The 26,694-nt window shown below is 45.1% G+C and overlaps 1 protein-coding gene across 1 annotated transcript in view; it reads left to right on the top strand.

The window, feature by feature from the left end:
• LOC129867894 (serine/threonine-protein kinase DCLK1-like) overlaps window positions 1-24,123 on the top strand; it is a 45,416-nt gene extending 21,293 nt beyond the window's left edge. The window contains exons 4-7 of the mRNA XM_055941362.1: window positions 4,731-4,830; window positions 7,869-7,982; window positions 22,654-22,751; window positions 23,092-24,123. Of these exons, the coding sequence (XP_055797337.1) occupies window positions 4,731-4,830; window positions 7,869-7,982; window positions 22,654-22,751; window positions 23,092-23,121 (342 nt within the window). The 3' untranslated portion in view covers window positions 23,122-24,123. The remainder of the gene's footprint in view (window positions 1-4,730; window positions 4,831-7,868; window positions 7,983-22,653; window positions 22,752-23,091) is intronic.
• Window positions 24,124-26,694: the final 2,571 nt, after the last annotated feature.

Below are 26,694 nucleotides of genomic sequence, written 5' to 3'. Positions count from 1 at the left end.
CCCAGTCAGTAACCATCTAGCTACCAGAACCCAGTCAGTACCCACCTAGCTACCAGAACCCAGTCAGTATTCACCTAGCTTCCAGAACCCAGTCAGTACCCACCTAGCTACCAGAACCCAGTCAGTACCCACCTAGCTACCAGAACCCAGTCAGTATCCACCTAGCTACCAGAACCCAGTCAGTATCCACCTAGCTACCAGAACCCAGTCAGTACCCACCTAGCTACCAGAACCCAGTCAGTATCCACCTAGCTACCAGAACCCAGTCAGTATCCACCTAGCTACCAGAACCCATTCAGTACCCACCTAGCTACCAGAACCCAGTCAGTAACCACCTAGCTACCAGAACCCAGTCAGTACCCACCTAGCTACCAGAACCCAGTCAGTACCCACCTAGCTACCAGAACCCAGTCAGTACCCACCTAGCTACCAGAACCCAGTCAGTACCCACCTAGCTACCAGAACCCAGTCAGTACCCACCTAACTACCAGAACCCAGTCAGTATCCACCTAGCTACCAGAACCCAGTCAGTACCCACCTAGCTACCAGAACCCAGTCAGTACCCACCTAGCTACCAGAACCCAGTCAGTACCCACCTAGCTACCAGAACCAAGTCAGTATCCACCTAGCTCCCAGAACCCAGTCAGTACCCACCTAGCTACCAGAACCCAGTCAGTACCCACCTAGCTACCAGAACCCAGTCAGTACCCACCTAGCTACCAGAACCCAGTCAGTACCCACCTAGCTACCAGAACCCAGTCAGTACCCACCTAGCTACCAGAACCCAGTCAGTACCCACCTAGCTACCAGAACCCAGTCAGTATCCACCTAGCTACCAGAACCCAGTCAGTACCCACCTAGCTACCAGAACCCAGTCAGTACCCACCTAGCTACCAGAACCCAGTCAGTACCCACCTAGCTACCAGAACCCAGTCAGTACCCACCTAGCTACCAGAACCCAGTCAGTATCCACCTAGCTACCAGAACCCAGTCAGTATCCACCTAGCTACCAGAACCCAGTCAGTACCCACCTAGCTACCAGAACCCAGTCAGTACCCACCTAGCTACCAGAACCCAGTCAGTACCCACCTAGCTATCAGAACCCAGTCAGTACCCACCTAGCTACCAGAACCCAGTCAGTATCCACCTAGCTACCAGAACCCAGTCAGTACCCACCTAGCTACCAGAACCCAGTCAGTACCCACCTAGCTACCAGAACCCAGTCAGTACCCACCTAGCTATCAGAACCCAGTCAGTACCCACCTAGCTATCAGAACCCAGTCAGTAACCACCTAGCTACCAGAACCCAGTCAGTATCCACCTAGCTACCAGAACCCAGTCAGTACCCACCTAGCTACCAGAACCCAGTCAGTATCCACCTAGCTACCTAGCTACCAGAACCCAGTCAGTATCCACCTAGCTACCAGAACCCAGTCAGTACCCACCTAGCTATCAGAACCCAGTCAGTAACCACCTAGCTACCAGAACCCAGTCAGTATCCACCTAGCTACCAGAACCCAGTCAGTACCCACCTAGCTACCAGAACCCAGTCAGTATCCACCTAGCTACCTAGCTACCAGAACCCAGTCAGTATCCACCTAGCTACCAGAACCCAGTCAGTATCCACCTTAGTTTAGGACAGGGATGGGCAACTGGAGGCCCACGGACAAATGTGTATATATTTTTTCACAAAATAAATCAAATTATTTTTATTAAAACATTTTAGGAATCCAGTCGGAGTGTCAACTTACTGTTGAAGTGATAGAATAATATAATACACAAGGTAACATTTCAAAATGTGGTTGTACAATAGCAGTCACTCAATTTTAGCCCGTGTCAACTACATTTTTTAAACATTTGTAAATTAGTCTAGCTGCCAGCTATCTAAAGCTGTAGTAAGAGGGGTTGAATTACTGACCAGGGTTGGGCCCATCAGTTATCATATTAAAAACTACCTACATTTGCCTCCACCCTGTGGCAAAATGTGTAGAAGTGCATGAAATTAGTAAAAAACTAACAGCAACATTGTAATGGTAATATGAGCGGAATTGCAGGAAATTAACTTTTAAAAATATGTCTTCGCTGTCACCCGGGGGTGGGGGGGGTGTATGGCCCACGTGCCACTGTTGCCCCTCATCATGAGTTCTGTTTTTTATTTTTGTGGCCCCCACCCCCATCCAAAAATAGTATACGGTGCTATCAGTGATGTAAACGACTGGAAGTACTTCTCAGGCCACTGCAGTTCAGAGTTTCTCCTCTAGATGGAGCAGTCAGAGCAGGTCTCGAGCGTCCCCAGAGGAATCTGAGAGAGAATGAATCTGGCATGGAAGTACATCTCAGGCCACTGCAGTTCAGAGTTCCTCCTCTAGATGAAGCAGTCAGAGCAGGACTCCAGTGTCTCTCTCAGAGACAGAGGAACTGGGTTTGCTTGTTTCACTATGCTCTAATGACGGTCTGTCTGTCCGTCAGTTAATCCGCCGATGCAGTTCAGATTCTAGATGGTGGAATCTGAGAGAGAATGAATCTGGCATCTCTAATCCTCCCAGTCTGTATATGACCTCTAATCCTCCAGTCTGTATATGACCTCCAACCCTCCAGTCTGCATTTAACCTCTAACCCCCCCCAGTCTGTATATAACCTCTAATCCTCCCAGTCTGTATATGACCTCTAATCCTCCAGTCTGTATATGACCTCCAACCCTCCAGTCTGCATTTAACCTCTAACCCCCCCCAGTCTGTATATGACCTCTAATCCTCCCAGTCTGTATATGACCTCTAATCCTCCCAGTCTGTATATGACCTCTAATCCTCCCAGTCTGTATATAACCTCTAATCCTCCCAGTCTGTATATGACCTCTAATCCTCCAGTCTGCATTTAACCTCTAACCCCCCCCAGTCTGTATATGACCTCTAATCCTCCCAGTCTGTATATGACCTCTAATCCTCCCAGTCTGTATATGACCTCTAATCCTCCCAGTCTGTATATGACCTCTAATCCTCCCAGTCTGTATATGACCTCTAACCCCCCCCAGTCTGTATATGACCTCTAATCCTCCCGGTCTGTCTGTATTTAACCTCTAACCCTCCAGTCTGCATTTAACCTCTAACCCTCCAGTCTGTATATGACCTCTAATCCTCCAGTCTGTATTTAACCTCTAATCCTCCAGTCTGCATTTAACCTCTAACCCTCCAGTCTGTATATAACCTCTAACCCTCCAGTCTGCATTTAACCTCTAACCCTCCAGTCTGTATATAACCTATAATCCTCCAGTCTGTATATGACCTCTAATCCTCCAGTCTGTATATGACCTATAATCCTCCAGTCTGTATATGACCTCTAATCCTCCAGTCTGTATATGACCTCTAATCCTCCAGTCTGTATATGACCTCTAATCCTCCAGTCTGTATATGACCTATAATCCTCCAGTCTGTATATGACCTATAATCCTCCAGTCTGTATATGACCTATAATCCTCCAGTCTGCATTTAACCTCTAACCCTCCAGTCTGCATTTAACCTATAATCCTCCAGTCTGTATATGATCTCTAATCCTCCAGTCTGTATTTAACCTCTAATCCTCCAGTCTGTATATGACCTCTAATCCTCCAGTATGTATATGACCTCTAATCCTCCAGTCTGTATATGACCTCTAATCCTCCCAGTCTGCATTTAACCTCTAATCCTCCCAGTCTGCATTTAACCTCTAATCCTCCCAGTCTGTATGTGACCTCTAATCCTCCAGTCTGTATATGACCTCTAAACCCTCCAGTCTGTATATGACCTCTAATCCTCCAGTCTGTATATGACCTCTAACCCTCCAGTCTGTATGTGACCTCTAAACCCTCCAGTCTGTATATGACCTCTAATCCTCCAGTCTGTATATGACCTCTAATCCTCCCAGTCTGTATATGACCTCTAACCCTCCAGTCTGTATGTGACCTCTAATCCTCCAGTCTGTATGTGACCTCTAATCCTCCTGTCTGTATATAACCTCTAACCCTCCAGTCTGTATATGACCTCTAATCCTCCAGTCTGCATTTAACCTCTAACCTTCCAGTCTGCATTTAACCTCTAACCCTCCAGTCTGCATTTAACCTCTAACCCTCCAGTCTGCATTTAACCTCTAACCCCCCCAGTCTGCATTTAACCTCTAATCCTCCAGTCTGTATATAACCTCTAACCCCCCCAGTCTGCATTTAACCTCTAACCCTCCAGTCTGTATTTAACCTCTAATCCTCCACTCTGTATATGACCTCTAATCCTCCAGTCTGTATATGACCTCTAACCCTCCAGTCTGTATGTGACCTCTAAACCCTCCAGTCTGTATATGACCTCTAATCCTCCAGTCTGTATATGACCTCTAATCCTCCCAGTCTGTATATGACCTCTAACCCTCCAGTCTGTATGTGACCTCTAATCCTCCAGTCTGTATGTGACCTCTAATCCTCCTGTCTGTATATAACCTCTAACCCTCCAGTCTGTATATGACCTCTAATCCTCCAGTCTGCATTTAACCTCTAACCTTCCAGTCTGCATTTAACCTCTAACCCTCCAGTCTGCATTTAACCTCTAACCCTCCAGTCTGCATTTAACCTCTAACCCCCCCAGTCTGCATTTAACCTCTAACCCCCCCAGTCTGCATTTAACCTCTAACCCCCCAGTCTGCATTTAACCTCTAACCCCAAGTCTGCATTTAACCTCTAACCCTCCCATCTCTGTGTGTTCCTCCAGGTGACGTGTCTCCAGGACTTCTTCGGTGACGAGGACATCTTCGTAGCGTGTGGACCGGAGAAATACCGTTACCAAGATGACTTCCAGCTGGAGGAGAGCGGTGAGATACCGTTACTTCCTGTGTGTGTGTATCCTGTCTCTGTCTCTCTGTTAGCCAGCCTTCTCTTATCAACCCAGTCTGTGTCTGCCTCTATAGTAAGTTCCCAGGACCTGAGTGGTTTATGACGCTCTTAATCTCTCCTGGACAGATCCACACTGTCAAAAATGATTTAGATGGTTAGTAAATTATACTTGAAAATACAATTATTTTGACATAAGAAAATGTAGTTGTCGTCTTTACTTGAATATAATTAGTATAATTAGTATATTCAAACAAGCTTATTTTGTTCCCTTCCACTTAAGGGAAATCTAAACAACTATTTTTGTGTAAAAACAACGACAAGGAACATTGTGTTAAACTTAACAAATTGTCATAATATTTCCTTTCAATTTCAAGTTCTTCCAACAACTTGCCATGTCAATGAATCAATCAAATGTATTTATAAAGGCCTTCTTACATCAGCTGATGTCACAAAGTGCTGTACAGAAACCCGGCCTAAAACCCCAAACAGCAAGCAATGCAGGTGTAGAAGCACGGTGGCTAGGAAAAACTCCCTAGAAAGGCCAGAACCTAGGAAGAAACCTAGAGAGGAACCAGGCTATGAGGGGTGGCCAGTCCTCTTCTGGCTGTGCCGGGTGGAGAGGAACCAGGCTATGAGGGGTGGCCAGTCCTCTTCCGGCTGTGCCGGGTGGAGATTATAACATGATGTTTTCTCTGTTTTCAGAGGATTGTGGGTAAAGTATCCGATTTAAAAAAAAACTTTACGATACTTTTACGCAATGTTTTATTCATATTTGACGATCGACAAAGCACGTTTCTATATTAGTATCAAATAGTTTGTTAAGTTAATGAATCACGATGAACCGTCGGACAAATTGACGTTCGATGATGAAACCACCTATTCTCACCTTTCATCCGATCATGCAGCTTCTTCTCCAGTTAGTGGAAAGAGCACTGCACTTTAACAATTCCTGCTGAAGTGGATTTAAAAAAAATAGTAAAGTAATGAAATACATAAAGCCATATTTAAGACGAGGACATGGTCAGTGAAAGTAACAAAACAGAAAGATTAAGCAGATGTTAGGTTTAATAACAGTTAGGATTGGATCAAATTAAATGGGATCTTAGACGTGGTTTTCATACTGGACTTGGTATATGAGTGTTTACGAAGCACTAAAAAAAACTACTGTATATTATAGGTAAAAATGCATCATGTTTAAATACTCAAAAATCTGAGGCAAATAGTTGTCTACATTTTTGTAAGAGGAACTAACACAAAATATTTTTTCAGTGTATGTAACCGATACCGTAGAATCTGTCAGGAATGGAATGTGATGCGAGGGGTCTAATGATCAGCAGCAGTTACGGTGTTTGGGTTTTCCCTTACTGGGTATTTGGACAAATCCCGATTTCGTAGGTGTTGGCATCTTTCACATTTTTGAAGGGGACATTTGGCCTGTTAAATGTGCCTGGTGGTGCTCCATGTTCCGGTTCCCATCCTAATCGTAGCGTCTCTTAATCCCTTTTCATCCATTTTCAAAAAGCAAACAGTAATATCTCTCCCTCCCTCTCTCATTTCATGTCCTCTTTCTTTCTCTCTCTTTGTTCCTCTCCCTCCCCCTCTTCCCTCCAAGAAAGTATCATCCCACAGGTCACTAGTTATTCCCCATCTCTTTCATCTTCTCTTATTTTGTCTCATTCCTCCGTCCCTCCTCAGAAAACCTGAGCCTACACCTCCACTATGGTGGATCACTAAAACAATACAGAAATGCACTACGGAAAAAGAAGGAACAGCACGTCAGAAATCAGCTCAATGTAATTGAAGAATCCATAGACTCTAACCAATTCTGGGAAAATTGGAAAACACTAAACAAACAACAACACGAAGAATTATCTATTCAAAATGGAGATGTATGGGTAAACCACTTCTCCAATCTTTTTGGCTCTATAACAAAGAACAAACATCAAAAACATATACATGATCAAATACAAATCTTAGAATCAATTATTAAAGACTACCAGAACTCACTGGATTCTCCAATTACATTGAATGAAACTACAGGACAAAATACAAACCTTCCAGCCTAAAATGGCCTGTGGTGTTGATGGTATCCTCAATGAAATTATAAAATATACAAACAACAAATTCCAATTGGCTATACTAAAACGTTTTAACATCATCCTCAGCTCTGTCATCTTCCCCAATATTTGGAACTAAGGACTGATCACCCCAATCCACAAAAGTGGAGACAAATTTGACCCCAATAACTACCGTGGGATATGCGTCAACAGCAACTTTGGGGAAATCCTCTGCATTATCATTAACAGCCGACTCGTACATTTCCTCAGTGAAAACAATGTCCTGAACAAATGTCAAATTGGCTTTTGACCAAGTTACCGTACGACAGACCACGTATTCACCCTGCACACCCTAATTCACATTACAAACTTATCAAAACAAAGGCCAAGTCTTCTCATGCTTGGTTGATTTTTAAAAAAGCCTTCAATTCAATTTGGCATGAGGGTCTGACATACAAATGGATGGAAAGTGGTAGGCATTAGCCTACATTATATCAACGGTCCCGCAGGCGACCCACCGATCCTGAAAAAAGCTTTCAGGGGGATTTACTTTTGAATTGAAGATATGGCCAACAGTAGTGGCAGTATCGTCCGCTATTGTCCAATGGTATTTGTATGAAAAGTGTAGTAAGTGTGAAGAGACTCAAAGATGAAGCTAGGTTAATCAGATATAATGAAGCTTGGTTAATTAGACATAATGTTTCATGAAATACATGTTTTGGGTGCAGGTTGATGACATGAAGGGAGAGTCTCTCTCCTTAGAGGTTAAAGAGACTAGAGACCTGAGAGTTGCTGGTTTGAATCCCAGGTCTGGTGGGTGAATCACGTTAAAGGAAATGACAATGTAGGAGGGTAGCAGAATCTCAGGTGCTATCTGCTGCCATTGTGCCCCTTGATCAAGGCACTGAAGGGTAACACATACAGTCTCGATCATCTTTTCTCTTCTCCTGCTGTTCCAGAGTGTCGTGTGATGAAGTCAGTGGTCTTTGGTAAAATGTCCGCCCCTGTGACCAGCCGTGGTTCTCCGCGCTCCATGGGCCTGTCTAGAGGCAGCAAGTCCCCCGCAGGATCCGGTAAGACTGGAACAGACACACAATATGGGTTTGGTTTAGAGGAAGTTGGAGGAGAGGTGAGGGATTGAAATATGGGTTTGGTTTAGGGGAAGTTGGGAAAGAGGTGAGGGATTGAAATATGGGCTTGGTTTAGGGGAAGTTGGAGGAGAGGTGAGGGATTGAAATATGGGTTTGGTTTAGGGGAAGTTGGAGGAGAGGTGAGGGATTAAAATATGGGCTTGGTTTAGAGGAAGTTGGGGAAGAGGTGAGGGATTGAAATATGGGTTTGGTTTAGGGGAAGTTGGGGAAGAGGTGAGGGATTGAAATATGGGTTTGGTTTAGGGGAAGTTGGGGAAGAGGTGAGGGATTGAAATATGGGTTTGGTTTAGAGGAAATTGGGGAAGAGGTGAGGGATTGAAATATGGGCTTGGTTTAGGGGACATTGGAGGAGAGGTGAGGGATTTGGGAGGTGGGCTGCGTATAGGGGTAGTTGGGCGAGACAGACATGACTGTAGTATTTACTGTAGTGTTTTAACAGACATGACTGTAGTGTTTACTGTAATATTTACTGTAGTGTTTACTGTAGTGTTTACTGTAGTGTTTACTGTAGTGTTTACTGTAGTGTTCTTACAGACATGACTGTAGTATTTACTGTAGTTTTTACTATAGTATTTACTGTAGTGTTTACTGTAGTATTTACAGTAGTGTTTTTACATACAGTACTGTAGTATTTACTGTGTTTTTTACTGTAGTATTTACTGTAGTATTTACTGTAGTGTTTACTGTAGTATTTACTGTAGTATTTACTGTAGTGTTCTTACAGACATGAATGTAGTATTTACTGTAGTTTTTACTGTAGTATTTACTGTAGTATTTACTGTAGTGTTCTTACAGACATGAATGTAGTATTTACTGTAGTTTTTACTGTAGTATTTACTGTAGTGTTCTTACAGACATGAATGTAGTATTTACTGTAGTTTTTACTGTAGTATTTACTGTAGTGTTCTTACAGACATGAATGTAGTATTTACTGTAGTATTTACTGTAGTGTTACCTAGGCAATTAAAACGCGCCCTTCTGTGAGCAAGGTGGTACTTATTTAAATTAGGTAAGAGAATAAGACAATACCATTGGTATATTAAAATGAGAGGCTTTATATTGATTTAAAAAAGGTGTTTAGCCTGTTTGGGCTGCAAACCCGATGTCGGAACGAAAATGACAACAGCTGCAGGGCGCGAAATTCAAAATCTATTTTTTAAAAATATTTAACTTTCACACATTGACAAGTCCAATACAGCATTTGATAGATAAACATCTTGTCAATCCAGCCAACATGTCCGATTTTTTAAATGTTTTACAGAGAAAACACCACATATTTATGTTAGCTCACCACCAAATACAAAAGTGGACAGACACGTATGATTATGATTATGATGTATGAATTATGATTCAAGTAGCATGCACAAGCCAACCGAAATAACCTAAAACCAACCTAAAGAACCCAGAAAAAACTACCTCAGATGACAGTCATATAACATGTTACACAATAAATCTATGTTTTGTTCATAAAATGTGCATATTTTAGCTATAAATCAGTTTTACATTGATGCTACCATAAATGCTACAGTCTGAAATCAGACGGGAGTAGCCAGAGAAAATACAGACACCAACGTCAACTACTAATTACACCTCATAAAACATTTCAGAAAAACATATGGTGGATAGCTAATGAAAGACAGATATCGTGTGAATAGAGCCAATATTTCCGATTTTTGAAGTGTTTTACAGCGAAAACACAATATATCGTTATATTAGCTAACAACATAAGCTAGCATAAGGCAGCATTGATTCTAGTCAAGCGCTAGCCTAGCACAGTTAGCACAGTTAGCATAGAACAGTTCGACAGATATATGAAAAAGCATCCCAAATTGGGTCCTTATCTTTGTTGATCTTCCATCAGAATGTTGTAACGGGGTCCAATGTCCAGTACAGTCTTTAGTTGGGTTCCAGAACGAAATATTTCCCTCTTTGGTTAGCAAGCACCACGGCTGTGCGGCGCTAATCTTTCTGTCTTCAAAAAATTCTTCCAAAACATCACGTCTAAAGTCCAGAATAAATTGCAATAATATAATTAAAGTATATTGAAAAAACATACTTTAGGATGATTTTGTGACATGTATCAAATAATATCGTAGCAAGAGATCATATTCACCGTTATCGAGCTTCTTCCAGGAGCCGAGTCTAAATTCTGCCTCGCGCCCGGAATTTTTTTTTAACTGCGCAGGTCTCACAAGAAGGTGTGGTATTCAGTCCATGGACGAGATATTCGACTGCTTTCAAGTCTCACTTCCGCATTACATCCAGATGAAGGCGTATGACGTGTTTCTACGGTCCTAAGTGTCATGACCTTGTATAGACAAGGTCTTAAAGAGACACATCGCATTTTGGAAATCTCAATTCGGCTGGGAAAATGGCTGTAAAAATAGTTCTGTTCGACTTAGAGAAATAATTCAAACCTTTTTAGAAACTATAGACTGTTATCTATCCAACAGTAGTAAATATATGCATATTGTAAAATAAAAAATTTCTTAAGAGGCCGTTTGAAAATGTGCACATATTTTCCAGTTTTTTAAATATTCACCCTGCAGCCTGAAGAAGTTAGCCTGTCAAGGATAGGGGTTCCTCTAGCGCCACTCCTCCCACATTCCACTGAAAAGGCAGAGCGCAAAATTCATTTTTTTTTTTTTTTTTATATTTAACTTTCACACATTAACAAGTCCAATACAGCAAATGAAAGATAAACATCTTGTGAATCCAGCCAACATGTCCGATTTTTAAAATGTTTTACAGCGAAAACACCACGTATATTTATGTTTGCTCACCACCAAATACAAAAAAGCACAGACATTTTTCACAGCACAGGTAGCATGCATAAAACCAACCTAACTAACCAAGAACCAACCAAACTAACCAAGAAACAACTTCATCAGATGACAGTCTTATAACATGTTATTCAATAAATCTATGTTTTGTTCGAAAAATGTGCATATTTGAGGTATAAATCATAGTTTTGCATTGCAGCTACAATCGGAAATAGCACCGAAGCAGCCAGAGTAATTACAGACACCAAATTGAAATACTTAAATACTCATCATAAAACATTTCTGAAAAATACATGGTGTACAGCAAATGAAAGACAAACATCTTGTGAATCCAGCCAATATTTCCGATTCTTTGTTTTACAGCGAAAACACAATATAGCATTATATTAGCTTACTACAATAGCCAACCACACAACAGCATTGATTCGTTAGGCACGTTAGCATAGCGAATAAACCAGCAAAAGATATACATTTTTTCACTAACCTTCTCAAACTCCATCAGATGACAGTCCTATAACATCATATTACACAATAAATATATGGTTTGTTCGAAAATGTGCATATTTAGAGCTGAATTCCGTGGTTATACATTGTGAACTTGTAGCATCTTTTTCCCAGAATGTCCGGATCTATTTCTGACACTCACCTATTCTGACCAAATAACTATTCATAAACTTTACTAAAAAATACATGTTGTATAGGAAATGATAGATACACTAGTTCTTAATGCAATCGCCGTGTTAGAATTCTAAAAATAACTTCAGTATGACATCCAGCTTACGTTATGGCGAGAGAGCGCCCAAAATCTGGGCGCAAACTAATAGTAAACAATTTGACAGATATATGATAAATGGGTCCTACTTTTGATGATCTTCCATCAGAATGTTGTACAAGTGGTCCTTTGTCCAGAACAATCGTTGTTTGGTTTTAGAATGGCCTTTTTCCCTCGCGAATTAGCAAGCAAAACTAGCCAAGTGCCGCTAAGCTCTCCTTCGTGAACAAACGCAGTGAACGGAACACGCCAAAACTCGTGAAAAAAATTCAATAATCTGATTAAACTATATTGAAAAAACATACTTTACATATTGTCACATTTATCAAATAAAATCAAAGCCGGAGATATTACACGTCTATAGGGAAAGCTTTTCAGAAGCCAAAGCTGATGTCCATCCCGCGTCATCCTGAACAGAGGAAATTGGGGTCCTGTCATTCCAAGAGGCCTCTTTCACCATAGAAATACCTATACACTCCATTTCACCTCTCATAGCCTATTTACATCTATTGGAAGGCGTATGAAGTACATGTATACTAATAGATTTCAAGCAAATTAATAGGGAGGCCCTGGAACAGAGCCTCGATTTCAGATTTTTCACTTTCTGACAGGAAGTTTGCTGCAAAATGAGTTCTGTTTTACTCACAGATATAATTCAAATGGTTTTATAAACTTGAGAGTGTTTTCTATCCAATAGTAATAATAATATGCATATTGTACGAGCAAGAATAGAGTACGAGGCCGTTTAAATTGGGCACGATTTTTTCCCTAAAGTGAAAATAGCGCCCTCTATCCTCAACAGGTTTTAAGACAATCGTGCGGTGGCTCATCCAGATAAATCAATGTCAGATCTTTGTTATGGAAGTGGATGTTGTAGCAGCCTGTCCTATTGTACTCCCCATCAAAAGCTTGTCTGATAATCAATCAATGTGATTTGGTCTATTAAGGTTAATTGATCTCTGGCTGAAGAAGTAGGTCATTTATTTGTTTGCTCACACAGATCACTAATCAAAAAACATTCAGCATGCAATAATGTAGTCTAAATCAAGTGTGTTGTGTATCTATTGAGTCACATACCTCGGTTGTTTTTCTGTCCTTCCGATCCCACTGAAACGCAAAATCCTGACTCCTGTCTCGCGTGAAAATATCTAACTTTATTCTGTAATCCATAGGTTGCATTATCAAAGCACGTCTCGCAGAAAGATAAATAACACACAATTTTCTAACCTAATCCAATCGGTTGGATTTATAGCACCCGTTACTGAAATGGTTGTTCCAATGTAGATGATTGAGCCTGTCTCAGTATTACATTTTTTTAAACCCTGGCAGTCATTTTGAATGCAGGTGGTTAACAATTCCACTTGTTGGATACTGTAATTCTAGCTGGATTGCAACACATCTCTTCACAAGCCAGCAAAATTGGACTCCCAGGCCGGATGTGGCCTGTAAACCAGGAGTTTCCTAACACCACTGTGTTAGAGTATAACTAGGTCCTCCAATAAAAACCTTAAAATATTTATATTATCATAAATAATACAATTTTAAAGGCTAAAAAGGCTGGTGGAACTGTTCATAGAGGGTTATAGGTAGACCCATTTACAGGGGGTTCTATGAAGAACCCTTCAATGAGGGTTCTAGGTAGACCCTCTGCACCAAAAATGGTTCCCCTATGGGGACAAACCGAAGAACCCTGTGTGGTTCTACTGGCCGACCCTGTATGGTTCTACTGACCGACCCTGTGTGGTTCTACTGACCGACCCTGTATGGTTCTACTGACCGACCCTGTATGGTTCTACTGACCGACCCTGTATGGTTCTACTGACCGACCCTGTATGGTTCTACTGACCGACCCTGTATGGTTCTACTGACCGACCCTGTGTGGTTCTACTGACCGACCCTGACCGACCCTGTATGGTTCTACTGACCGACCCTGTATGGTTCTAATGACCGACCCTGTATGGTTCTACTGACCGACCCTGTATGGTTCTACTGACCGACCCTGATCGACCCTGTGTGGTTCTACTGACCGACCCTGTATGGTTCTACTGACTTACCCTGTATGGTTCTACTGACCGACCCTGTATGGTTCTACTGACTGACCCTGTGTGGTTCTACTGACCGACCCTGCATGGTTCTACTGACCGACCCTGTATGGTTCTACTGACTTACCCTGTATGGTTCTACTGACCGACCCAGTATGGTTCTACTGACCGACCCTGTATGGTTCTACTGACCGACCCCGTATGGTTCTACTGACCGACCCCGTATGGTTCTACTGACCGACCCCGTATGGTTCTACTGACCGACCCCGTATGGTTCTACTGACCGACCCTGTGTGGTTCTACTGACCGACCCTGTGTGGTTCTACTGACCGACCCTGTCTGGTTCTACTGACCGACCCTGTATGGTTCTACTGACCGACCCTGTGTGGTTCTACTGACTGACCCTGTGTGGTTCTACTGACCGACCCTGTATGGTTCTACTGACCGACCCTGTGTGGTTCTACTGACCGACCCTGTGTGGTTCTACTGACCGACCCTGTATGGTTCTACTGACCGACCCTGTGTGGTTCTACTGACCGACCATGTATGGTTCTACTGACCGACCCTGACCGACCCTGTGTGGTTCTACTAACCGACCCTGTATGGTTCTACTGACCGACCCTGTGTGGTTCTACTGACCGACCCTGTGTGGTTCTACTGACCGACCCTGTGTGGTTCTACTGACCGACCCTGTGTGGTTCTACTGACCGACCCTGTGTGGTTCTACTGACCGACCCTGTGTGGTTCTACTGACCGACCCTGTGTGGTTCTACTGACCGACCCTATATGGTTCTACTGACCGACCCTGTATGGTTCTACTGACCGACCCTGTATGGTTCTACTGACCGACCCTGTATGGTTCTACTGACCGACCCTGTATGGTTCTACTGACCGACCCTGTATGGTTCTACTGACCGACCCTGTGTGGTTCTACTGACCGACCCTGCGTGGTTCTACTGACCGACCCTGTATGGTTCTACTGACCGACCCTGTTTGGTTCTACTGACCGACCCTGTGTGGTTCTACTGACCGACCCTGTATGGTTCTACTGACCGACCCTGTATGGTTCTACTGACCGACCCTGTTTGGTTCTACTGACCGACCCTGTATGGTTCTACTGACCGACCCTGTGTGGTTCTACTGACCGACCCTGTGTGGTTCTACTGACCGACCCTGTGTGGTTCTACTGACCGACCCTGTGTGGTTCTACTGACCGACCCAGTATGGTTCTACTGACCGACCCTGTATGGTTCTACTGACCGACCCTGTATGGTTCTACTGACCGACCCTGACCGACCCTGTGTGGTTCTACTGACCGACCCTGTGTGGTTCTACTAACCGACCCTGTATGGTTCTACTGACCGACCCTGTGTGGTTCTACTGACCGACCCTGCATGGTTCTACTGACCGACCCTGTATGGTTCTACTGACTTACCCTGTATGGTTCTACTGACCGACCCAGGATGGTTCTACTGACCGACCCTGTATGGTTCTACTGACCGACCCCGTATGGTTCTACTGACCGACCCCGTATGGTTCTACTGACCGACCCCGTATGGTTCTACTGACCGACCCCGTATGGTTCTACTGACCGACCCTGTGTGGTTCTACTGACCGACCCTGTGTGGTTCTACTGACCGACCCTGTGTGGTTCTACTGACCGACCCTGTATGGTTCTACTGACCGACCCTGTGTGGTTCTACTGACCGACCCTGTGTGGTTCTACTGACCGACCCTGTATGGTTCTACTGACCGACCCTGTGTGGTTCTACTGACCGACCCTGTGTGGTTCTACTGACCGACCCTGTATGGTTCTACTGACCGACCCTGTGTGGTTCTACTGACCGACCATGTATGGTTCTACTGACCGACCCTGACCGACCCTGTGTGGTTCTACTAACCGACCCTGTATGGTTCTACTGACCGACCCTGTATGGTTCTACTGACCGACCCTGTATGGTTCTACTGACCGACCCTGTATGGTTCTACTGACCGACCCTGTATGGTTCTACTGACCGACCCTGTGTGGTTCTACTGACCGACCCTGCGTGGTTCTACTGACCGACCCTGCATGGTTCTACTGACTTACCCTGTATGGTTCTACTGACTGACCCTGTGTGGTTCTACTGACCGACCCAGTATGGTTCTACTGACCGACCCTGCGTGGTTCTACTGACCGACCCTGTATGGTTCTACTGACTTACCCTGTATGGTTCTACTGACCGACCCTGTGTGGTTCTACTGACCGACCCAGTATGGTTCTACTGACCGACCCTGTATGGTTCTACTGACCGACCCTGTGTGGTTCTACTGACCGACCCTGTATGGTTCTACTGACCGACCCTGTATGGTTCTACTGACCGACCCTGTTTGGTTCTACTGACCGACCCTGTGTGGTTCTACTGACCGACCCTGTATGGTTCTACTGACCGACCCTGTGTGGTTCTACTGACCGACCCTGTGTGGTTCTACTGACCGACCCTGTGTGGTTCTACTGACCGACCCAGTATGGTTCTACTGACCGACCCTGTATGGTTCTACTGACCGACCCTGTATGGTTCTACTGACCGACCCTGACCGACCCTGTGTGGTTCTACTGACCGACCCTGTGTGGTTCTACTAACCGACCCTGTATGGTTCTACTGACCGACCCTGTGTGGTTCTACTGACCGACCCTGTATGGTTCTACTCACCGAACCTGTGTGGTTCTACTGACCGACCCTGTATGGTTCTACTGACCGACCCTGTATGGTTCTACTGACCGACCCTGTATGGTTCTACTGACCGACCCTGTATGCTTCTACTGACCGACCCTGTGTGGTTCTACTGACCGGCCCTGTATGGTGGTTCTACTGACCGACCCAGTATGGTTCTACTGACCGACCCAGTATGGTTCTACTGACCGACCCTGTATGGTTCTACTGACCGACCCTGTATGGTGGTTCTACTGACCGACCCAGTATGGTTCTACTGACCGACCCTGTGTGGTTCTACTGACCGACCCTGACCGACCCTGTATGGTTCTACTGACCGACCCTGTGTGGTTCTACTGACCGACCCTGACCGACCCTGTGTGGTTCTACTGACCGACCCTGTATGGTTCTACTAACCGACCCTGTGTGGTTTTACTGACCGACCCTGTGTGGTTCTACTGACCGACCCTGTGTGGTTCTACTGACCGACCCTGTGTGGTTCTACTGACCGACCCTGTGTGGTTCTACTGACCGACCCTGTATGGTTCTACTGACCTACCCTGTGTGGTTCTACTGACCGACCCTGACCGACCCTGTATGGTTCTACTGACCGACCCTGTGTGGTTCTACTGACCGACCCTGACCGACCCTGTGTGGTTCTACTGACCGACCCTGTATGGTTCTACTAACCGACCCTGTGTGGTTCTACTGACCGACCCTGTGTGGTTCTACTGACCGACCCTGTGTGGTTCTACTGACCGACCCTGTGTGGTTCTACTGACCGACCCAGTATGGTTCTACTGACCGACCCTGTGTGGTTCTACTGACCGACCCTGTGTGGTTCTACTGACCGACCCTGTGTGGTTCTACTGACCGACCCTGTGTGGTTCTACTGACCGACCCTGACCGACCCTGTATGGTTCTACTGACCGACCCTTTGTGGTTCTACTGACCGACCCTGATCGACCCTGTGTGGTTCTACTGACCGACCCTGTATGGTTCTACTAACCGACCCTGTGTGGTTCTACTGACCGACCCTGTGTGGTTCTACTGACCGACCCTGTGTGGTTCTACTGACCGACCCTGTGTGGTTCTACTGACCGACCCAGTATGGTTCTACTGACCGACCCTGTGTGGTTCTACTGACCGACCCTGTGTGGTTCTACTGACCGACCCTGTATGGTTCTACTGACCGACCCTGTATGGTTCTACTGACCGACCCTGTGTGGTTCTACTGACCGACCCAGTATGGTTCTACTGACCGACCCTGTGTGGTTCTACTGACCGACCCAGTGTGGTTCTACTGACCGACCCTGTGTGGTTCTACTGACCGACCCTGTATGGTTCTACTGACCGACCCTGTATGGTTCTACTGACCGACCCTGTGTGGTTCTACTGACCGACCCAGTATGGTTCTACTGACCGACCCTGTGTGGTTCTACTGACCGACCCTGTGTGGTTCTACTGACCGACCCTGTGTGGTTCTACTGACCGACCCTATATGGTTCTACTGACCGACCCTGTGTGGTTCTACTGACCGACCCTGTGTGGTTCTACTGACCGACCCTATATGGTTCTACTGACCGACCCTGTGTGGTTCTACTGACCGACCCTGTGTGGTTCTACTGACCGACCCTATGTGGTTCTACTTAGCACCTTTTTTTCTAAGAGTGTACCTTCATTGAAAAACATGGGTTTATATTCCTCCTCTTCCTCCTCCTCCTCATCCCTTTCTCGTCCACCCAGCTCTCCTCCTTCCCTTCTCATTTCTATGGACGTGGAGGGAGATTGTGTTATTTTTTCTGAGTAATAGTACAGTGTTCTAGAACAGGGTTTCTCAAACTCGGTCCTGGGCCCCCCGGTTGCACGTTTTGGTTTTTACCCTTGAACTACACAGCTGGTTCAAATAACCAACTCATCGTCAAGCTTTGATTATTTGAACCAGCTGTGTAGTGCTAGGGCAAAAAAACTAAACGTGCAACCGTGGGGCCCAGGACCGAGTTTGAGAAACCCTGTTCTAGGTAATTCCGCTGTTGTTCTGAGACATTAATATAACAGGGTTCTAGGTAATACTGCTGTTGTTCTGAGACAGACAGTAATATAACTGGGTTCTAGGTAATACCACTGTTGTTCTGAGACAGACAGTAATCTAACAGGGTTCTAGGTCAAACTGCTGTTATTCTGAGACAGACAGTAATATAACAGGGTTCTAGGTAATACCGATGTTGGTCTGAGACAGTAATATAACTGGGTTCTAGGTAATACTGCTGTTGTTCTGAGACAGACAGTAATATAACAGGGTTCTAGGTCAAACTGCTGTTGTTCTGAGACAGAGAGTAATATAACAGGGTTCTAGGTCAAACTGCTGTTGTTCTGAGACAGACCGTATTATAACTGGGTTCTAGGTAATACACTGTTGTTCTGAGACAGACAGTAATATAACTGGGTTCTAGGTAATACTGCTGTTGTTCTGAGACAGTAATGTAACAGGGTTCTAGGTAATACTGCTGTTGTTCTGAGACAGTAATATAACAGGGTTCTAGGTAATACTGCTGTTGTTCTGAGACAGACAGTAATATAACAGGGTTCTAGGTAGTACTGCTGTTGTTCTGAGACAGACAGTAATATAACAGGGTTCTAGGTAATACTGCTGTTGTTCTGAGACAGACAGTAATATAACAGGGTTCTAGGTAATACTGCTGTTGTTCTGAGACAGACAGTAATATAACAGGGTTCTGGGTAATACTGCTGTTGTTCTGAGACAGACAGTAATATAACTGGTTTTAGGTAATACCACTGTTGTTCTGAGACAGACAGTAATATAACAGGGTTCTAGGTAGTACTGCTGTTGTTCTGAGACAGACAGTAATATAACAGGGTTCTAGGTAATACTGCTGTTGTTCTGAGACAGACAGTAATATAACAGGGTTTTAGGTAATACTGCTGTTGTTCTGAGACAGACAGTAATGTAACAGGGTTCTAGGTAATACTGCTGTTGTTCTAAAACAGTAATATAACAGGGTTCTAGGTAATACTGCTGTTGTTCTGAGACAGTAATATAACAGGGTTCTAGGTAATACTGCTGTTGTTCTGAGACAGTAATATAACAGGGTTCTAGGTAATACTGCTGTTGTTCTGAGACAGTAATATAACAGGGTTCTAGGTAATACTGCTGTTGTTCTGAGACAGTAATATAACAGGGTTCTAGGTAATACTGCTGTTGTTATGAGACAGACAGTAATATAACAGGGTTCTAGGTAATACTGCTGTTGTTCTGAGACAGACAGTAATATAACAGGGTTCTAGGTGTTACGGATACAAATGTTCTGTGTGTATCCTGTGTGTATTTCTTTTCTCTCCTTCTCCCCTACTCACAGGTGACAATAATCATTCCCCAATCAGTCATCAATCAGTCGCTAATCGGAAGACACCTGCTCCTTTTCCCCTACCCAATCACAGTCCCTTTCCCTTGGTTTAAAACCCCTGTCAGTTGTTTTCTCCCCAGCTCAATCTCTTTGTAAATGCCTTCTGTCTGTAGGTCGCTTGTGTGTTTTGCAGCTACATGTCACTTTGTCCCCACCTGTGAGTATTGTTTTGGTTATGGTGTTTGAGTGTTTGTTTGATGGTGGGAAAAGGGGATAACCAGACAAGTTGCCCTTGGGCTACACTACCCGTAGTTAAATATTGTTAAAAACACTAGTTAGAACTGGGCGGACCACCCCCTGTATTTTTTGGTTAGTTAAGCTGTTTGTGAAGTAGGCTAGTCTAGCTTAGGGGTGTTTTTGAATTATTATTCTTTCATTCCTTGGGTCCCGCTCAGCCCCTTTTCCTGCTCCCCCCATTACCGTGTGTTTGTAAATAAACCTTGAGTGTTTGACGGTAGTAATTTAGTTGTCTGTGGTTATTTTTGTTCTCACTGTTACGTTGTCACTATAATAATTTGCATGAGTTGTGTTACGGGTCCCATTACCATCCCCCCTAGACTGTCGGGCCAGAGGGATTCGTAACACTAGGTAATACTGCTGTTGTTCTAAAACAGTAATATAACAGGGTTCTAGGTAATACTGCTGTTCTGAGACAGACAGTAATATAACTGGGTTCTAGGTAATACCACTGTTGTTCTGAGACAGTAATATAACAGGGTTCTAGGTAATACTGCTGTTCTGAGACAGACAGTAATATAACTGGGTTCTAGGTAATACTGCTGTTGTTCTGAGACAGTAATATAACTGGGTTCTAGGTAATACTGCTGTTCTGAGACAGTAATATAACAGGGTTCTAGATAATACTGCTGTTCTGAGACAGACAGTAATATAACTGGGTTCTAGGTAATACTGCTGTTCTGAGACAGACAGTAATATAACTGGGTTCTAGGTAATACTGCTGTTCTGAGACAGTAATATAACAGGGTTCTAGATAATACTGCTGTTCTGAGACAGACAGTAATATAACTGGGTTCTAGGTAATACTGCTGTTCTGAGACAGACAGTAATATAACTGGGTTCTAGGTAATACTGCTGTTGTTCTGAGACAGTAATATAACTGGGTTCTAGGTAATACTGCTGTTGTTCTGAGACAGTAATATAATAGGGTTCTATGTAATACTGCTGTTCTGAGACAGACAGTAATATAACTGGGTTCTAGGTAATACTGCTGTTGTTCTGAGACAGTAATATAACTGGGTTCTAGGTAATACTGCTGTTCTGAGACAGTAATATAACAGGGTTCTAGATAATACTGCTGTTCTGAGACAGACAGTAATATAACTGGGTTCTAGGTAATACTGCTGTTCTGAGACAGACAGTAATATAACTGGGTTCTAGGTAATACTGCTGTTCTGAGACAGTAATATAACAGGGTTCTAGATAATACTGCTGTTCTGAGACAGACAGTAATATAACTGGGTTCTAGGTAATACTGCTGTTCTGAGACAGACAGTAATATAACTGGGTTCTAGGTAATACTGCTGTTGTTCTGAGACAGTAATATAACTGGGTTCTAGGTAATACTGCTGTTGTTCTGAGACAGTAATATAATAGGGTTCTATGTAATACTGCTGTTGTTCTGAGACAGACAGTAATATAACAGGGTTCTAGGTAATACTGCTGTTGTTCTGAGACAGACAGTAATATTACTGGGTTCTAGGTAATCCTGCTGTTCTGAGACAGTAATGTAACAGGGTTCTAGGTAATACTGCTGTTGTTCTGAGACAGTAATATAATAGGGTTCTAGGTAATACTGCTGTTGTTCTGAGACAGACAGTAATATAATAGGGTTCTAGGTAATACTGCTGTTCTGAGACAGACAGTAATATAACAGGGTTCTAGGTAGTACTGCTGTTCTGAGACAGACAGTAATGTAACAGGGTTCTAGGTAATACTGCTGTTCTGAGACAGACAGTAATATAACTGGGTTCTAGGTAATACTGCTGTTGTTCTGAGACAGTAATATAACTGGGTTCTAGGTAATACTGCTGTTCTGAGACAGACAGTAATATAACTGGGTTCTAGGTAATACTGCTGTTGTTCTGAGACAGACAGTAATATAACTGGGTTCTAGGTAATACTGCTGTTGTTCTGAGACAGACAGTAATATTACTGGGTTCTAGGTAATCCTGCTGTTGTTCTGAGACAGTAATGTAACAGGGTTCTAGGTAATACTGCTGTTGTTCTGAGACAGACAGTAATATAACTGGGTTCTAGGTAATACTGTTGTTGAACTTTATTCATTCACTCACTGTGCCCTGTTTTTTCTCTGTCTCTCAATTCAATTCAATTCAATTCAAGGGGCTTTATTGGCATGGGAAACATGTGTTAACATTGCCAAAGAAAGTGATAACATACAAAAGTGAAATAAACAATAAAAATTTACAGTAACATCACACATACAGAAGTTTCAAAACAATAAAGACATTACAAGTGTCATATTAAATATATACAGTGTTGTAACAATGTACAAATGGTTAAAGTACAAAAGGGAAAATAAATCAACATAAATATGGGTTGTATTTACAATGGTGTTTGTTCTTCACTGGTTGCCCTTTTCTTGTGGCAACAGGTCACAAATCTTGCTGCTGTGATGCAACACTGTGGAATTTCACCCAGTAGATATGGGAGTTTATCAAAATTGGGTTTGTTTTCGAATTCTTTGTGGGTCTGTGTAATCTGAGGGAAATATGTGTCTCTAATATGGTCATACATTGGGCAGGAGGTTAGGAAGTGCAGCTCAGTTTCCACCTCATTTCTCTCTCTGTCTGTCTCTGTCTCTGTCTCTGTCTCTGTCTCTCTCTGTCTCTCTCACTAGTAAACGGGAATCCGACCAGTCACCTGTCCACTCCTTGCTCGGGGAAATCTCCCAGCCCCTCCCCTTCCAGCCCTGCTACAGACCTCAGACCTAGCAGGGTAAGACCACATAAACAGTCTTGTACAGCTAATCTTGTGGGGACACACAATTCAGTCCCATTCAAAATCCTATTTTCCCTAGCCCTAGAACTAACCCTATCCCTTACTCTCAGCCTAACCCTAGCTCCTAACACTAAACCTAACCCTAGCTCCTAAACCTAAAACTAATTCTAACCCTAACAGTAATTCTAACCTTAACCTTAAACCCCCTAGAAATATAATTTGTTTGTTTACTATTATTGCAGGGACTTCTGGTGACGTTCACACACACACACACACACACACACACACACACCTATCTACCCGTACACTCTATAACACACTCCCTCTATGTTCCCAGGAGAAGAACAAGGCCCAGTCTACAGCCTAGAGTCAAACTCCAAATCCCACAATCCTTAGCGTCTCAGAAGGTTTCCGACCCTTGGCCTGTCATGCTGCTTCGGGAAGTCTGGAAATACTCGATCCCATGTTAAAAATCCAATGATGTAGTTCCATTTTTCCATGAATGTTCCTTTCTGTAGTGATTATGTGTCAGTATTCTCTTAACGTTGTATCATGGAGTATCCTCTGCCTTTGGTATTCTCATAGTCAGTGGGTGTGTCTCAAATTATATCCTAGTCACTACATAGTGCACTACTTATGTCCACTCATTACCTATAGATACACATTAAAATAAAAAATAAAAACTTGCTGTATATCCAGATAGTGGTGAAAGGTCGTGCACTATGTAGGGAGTAAGGGGTCATGTGATATGTAGCCATGGATACTGTACAGGGTATGTTGACTGAAGCTGAAAGCTAGACACCAGGGCTGGGGGTAATTCCAACTTAAAGGAGGTCAATTTAAAGGCAGTACACTTTTGAACTAAACAGCTTCTACTCCCTCAGTTCATTGAGAAGTCATTGAAAATATATGCACTTTTTTCAAAATGTTTAAATTGTCTTTAAAGTTTACTTCCTGAATTGACATTATTTAATTGGAATTGACCCCCAGCCCTGCTAGACTCTAATACTGTACTGGAAGATACTGTAACAAGAGCATGCAACTCAAGTGGAAGATGATTGAGTCCCAAAATAACCCCCTATCCCCTAGATGACTCAATCCTTTAAATAACATTGTACCCCACTTGGGTCCTGGTCAAAAGTAGTATTAAAATATATACCGTCTAGCTCTGACCATAACAATTAGTTCATTAGGATGACTCTCGTCTCCACTCCTGTCCTCTCGTCTCCTCTCGTCTCCTCTCCTCTCATCTCGCCTGTCCTCTCCAGTATAGTAACACTGTCAGTAACAGTGTATTATACATTCAAAGACCATCTGCTCTATAAGGTCGCGCCTGGGTCTTAAGGTCGCGCCGGGGTCTTAAGGTCGCGCCGGGGTCTTCTTAAGGTCGCGCCGGGGTCTTCTTAAGGTCGCGCCGGGGTCTTCTTAAGGTCGCGCCGAGGTCTTCTTAAGGTCGTGCCGAGGTCTTCTTAAGGTCGTGCCGGGGTCTTCTTAAGGTCGTGCCGAGGTCTTCTTAAGGTCGTGCCGAGGTCTTCTTAAGGTCGTGCCGGGGTCTTCTTAAGGTCGTGCCGAGGTCTTCTTAAGGTCGCGCCGGGGTCTTAAGGTCGTGCCGAGTTCTTCTTAAGGTCGTGCCGGGGTCTTCTTAAGGTCGTGCCGAGGTCTTCTTAAGGTCGCGCCGAGGTCTTCTTAAGGTCGCGCCGGGGTCTTCTTAAGGTCGCGCCGGGGTCTTCTTAAGGTCGCGCCGGGGTCTTCTTAAGGTCGCGCCGAGTTCTTCTTAAGGTCGCGCCGGGGTCTTCTTAAGGTCGTGCCGGGGTCTTCTTAAGGTCGTGCCGGGGTCTTCTTAAGGTCGTGCCGGGGTCTTCTTAAGGTCGTGCCGGGGTCTTCTTAAGGTCGTGCCGGGGTCTTCTTAAGGTCGTGCCGGGGTCTTCTTAAGGTCGTGCCGGGGTCTTCTTAAGGTCGCGCCGGGGTCTTAAGGTCGTGCCGAGGTCTTCTTAAGGTCGCGCCGGGGTCTTCTTAAGGTCGCGCCGAGGTCTTCTTAAGGTCGCGCCGAGGTCTTCTTAAGGTCGCGCCGGGGTCTTCTTAAGGTCGCGCCGGGGTCTTCTTAAGGTCGTGCCGGGGTCTTCTTAAGGTCGTGCCGAGGTCTTAAGGTCGCGCCGGGGTCTTCTTAAGGTCGCGCCGGGGTCTTAAGGTCGCGCCGGGGTCTTAAGGTCGCGCCGGGGTCTTCTTAAGGTCGCGCCGGGGTCTTCTTAAGGTCGCGCCGGGGTCTTCTTAAGGTCGCGCCGGGGTCTTCTTAAGGTCGCGCCGGGGTCTTCTTAAGGTCGCGCCGGGGTCTTCTTAAGGTCGCGCCGGGGTCTTCTTAAGGTCGCGCCGGGGTCTTCTTAAGGTCGCGCCGGGGTCTTCTTAAGGTCGCGCCGGGGTCTTCTTAAGGTCGCGCCGGGGTCTTCTTAAGGTCGCGCCGGGGTCTTCTTAAGGTCGCGCCGGGGTCTTCTTAAGGTCGCGCCGGGGTCTTCTTAAGGTCGCGCCGGGGTCTTCTTAAGGTCGCGCCGGGGTCTTAAGGTCGCGCCGGGGTCTTAAGGTCGCGCCGGGGTCTTAAGGTCGCGCCGGGGTCTTAAGGTCGCGCCGGGGTCTTAAGGTCGCGCCGGGGTCTTAAGGTCGCGCCGGGGTCTTAAGGTCGCGCCGGGGTCTTAAGGTCGCGCCGGGGTCTTAAGGTCGCGCCGGGGTCTTAAGGTCGCGCCGAGGTCTTCTTAAGGTCGCGCCGGGGTCTTCTTAAGGTCGCGCCGAGGTCTTCTTAAGGTCGTGCCGGGATCTTAAGGTCGTGCCGGGGTCTTAAGGTCGTGCCGAGGTCTTCTTAAGGTCGTGCCGAGGTCTTCTTAAGGTCGTGCCGAGGTCTTCTTAAGGTCGTGCCGAGGTCTTCTTAAGGTCGTGCCGAGGTCTTCTTAAGGTCGTGCCGAGGTCTTCTTAAGGTCGTGCCGAGGTCTTCTTAAGGTCGCGCCGAGGTCTTCTTAAGGTCGCGCCGAGGTCTTCTTAAGGTCGCGCCGAGGTCTTCTTAAGGTCGCGCCGAGGTCTTCTTAAGGTCGCGCCGGGGTCTTCTTAAGGTCGCGCCGAGGTCTTCTTAAGGTCTTGCCGAGGTCTTCTTAAGGTCGCGCCGGGGTCTTCTTAAGGTCGCGCCGGGGTCTTAAGGTCGCGCCGAGGTCTTCTTAAGGTCGTGCCGGGGTCTTAAGGTCGCGCCGGGGTCTTAAGGTCGTGCCGGGGTCTTCTTAAGGTCGCGCCGGGGTCTTCTTAAGGTCGTGCCGAGGTCTTCTTAACTGGGCCATGCTATGAGCTACGGGGAAGTCAGTCTGTGAATGGGGGCGGAAGAGGTACAGACCCTCTGAGAAGTGGTCTGCCACTCTTTTCAACGCGGGTGAAGCACGCCTCTGTTTCATGCAGCACGCCAGAGCAGCTCTTCCACTAATTGCATGCAAATAAAGATTGCTTTGCTTCCACAACCCACAACGGAAGGCAGTATATTATAGTCCATCGGCTCTCTCTTGGATCCTGTAGCCTCTGTAACTCAGAGCGTCACTCCAGCAGACTGACGGCCATATTGAGGTTATTATTGAGCTATGTAGAGTTCAGTACGTTCCTGGGTAGGGACTAGAGTGTGTGCTGTATTTTTCAGTAGGGGTCTCTCTCTCTCTCTGGTTTGATATCCTGTGAATGCTGAGGGAGAGAACAGCACCCACACACACATTTACATTGGAGTCATTTAGTAGTATACTGCCATGTCCACTGGTAGTACAGCGATCTCCCCTGCTGAAAAAAACACATTGAAAAACACAACGAAGGCTGGTCACCAGCCCAAACACAACGAAGGCTGGTCACCAGCCCAAACACAACGAAGGCTGGTCACCAGCCCAAACACAACGAAGGCTGGTCACCAGCCCAAACACAACGAAGG

Source organism: Salvelinus fontinalis, chromosome 13, assembly GCF_029448725.1.
Source record: "Salvelinus fontinalis isolate EN_2023a chromosome 13, ASM2944872v1, whole genome shotgun sequence".
Taxonomy (NCBI): Eukaryota; Metazoa; Chordata; class Actinopteri; order Salmoniformes; family Salmonidae; genus Salvelinus; species Salvelinus fontinalis.
This window is presented reverse-complemented; position numbering and strand designations above follow the sequence as displayed.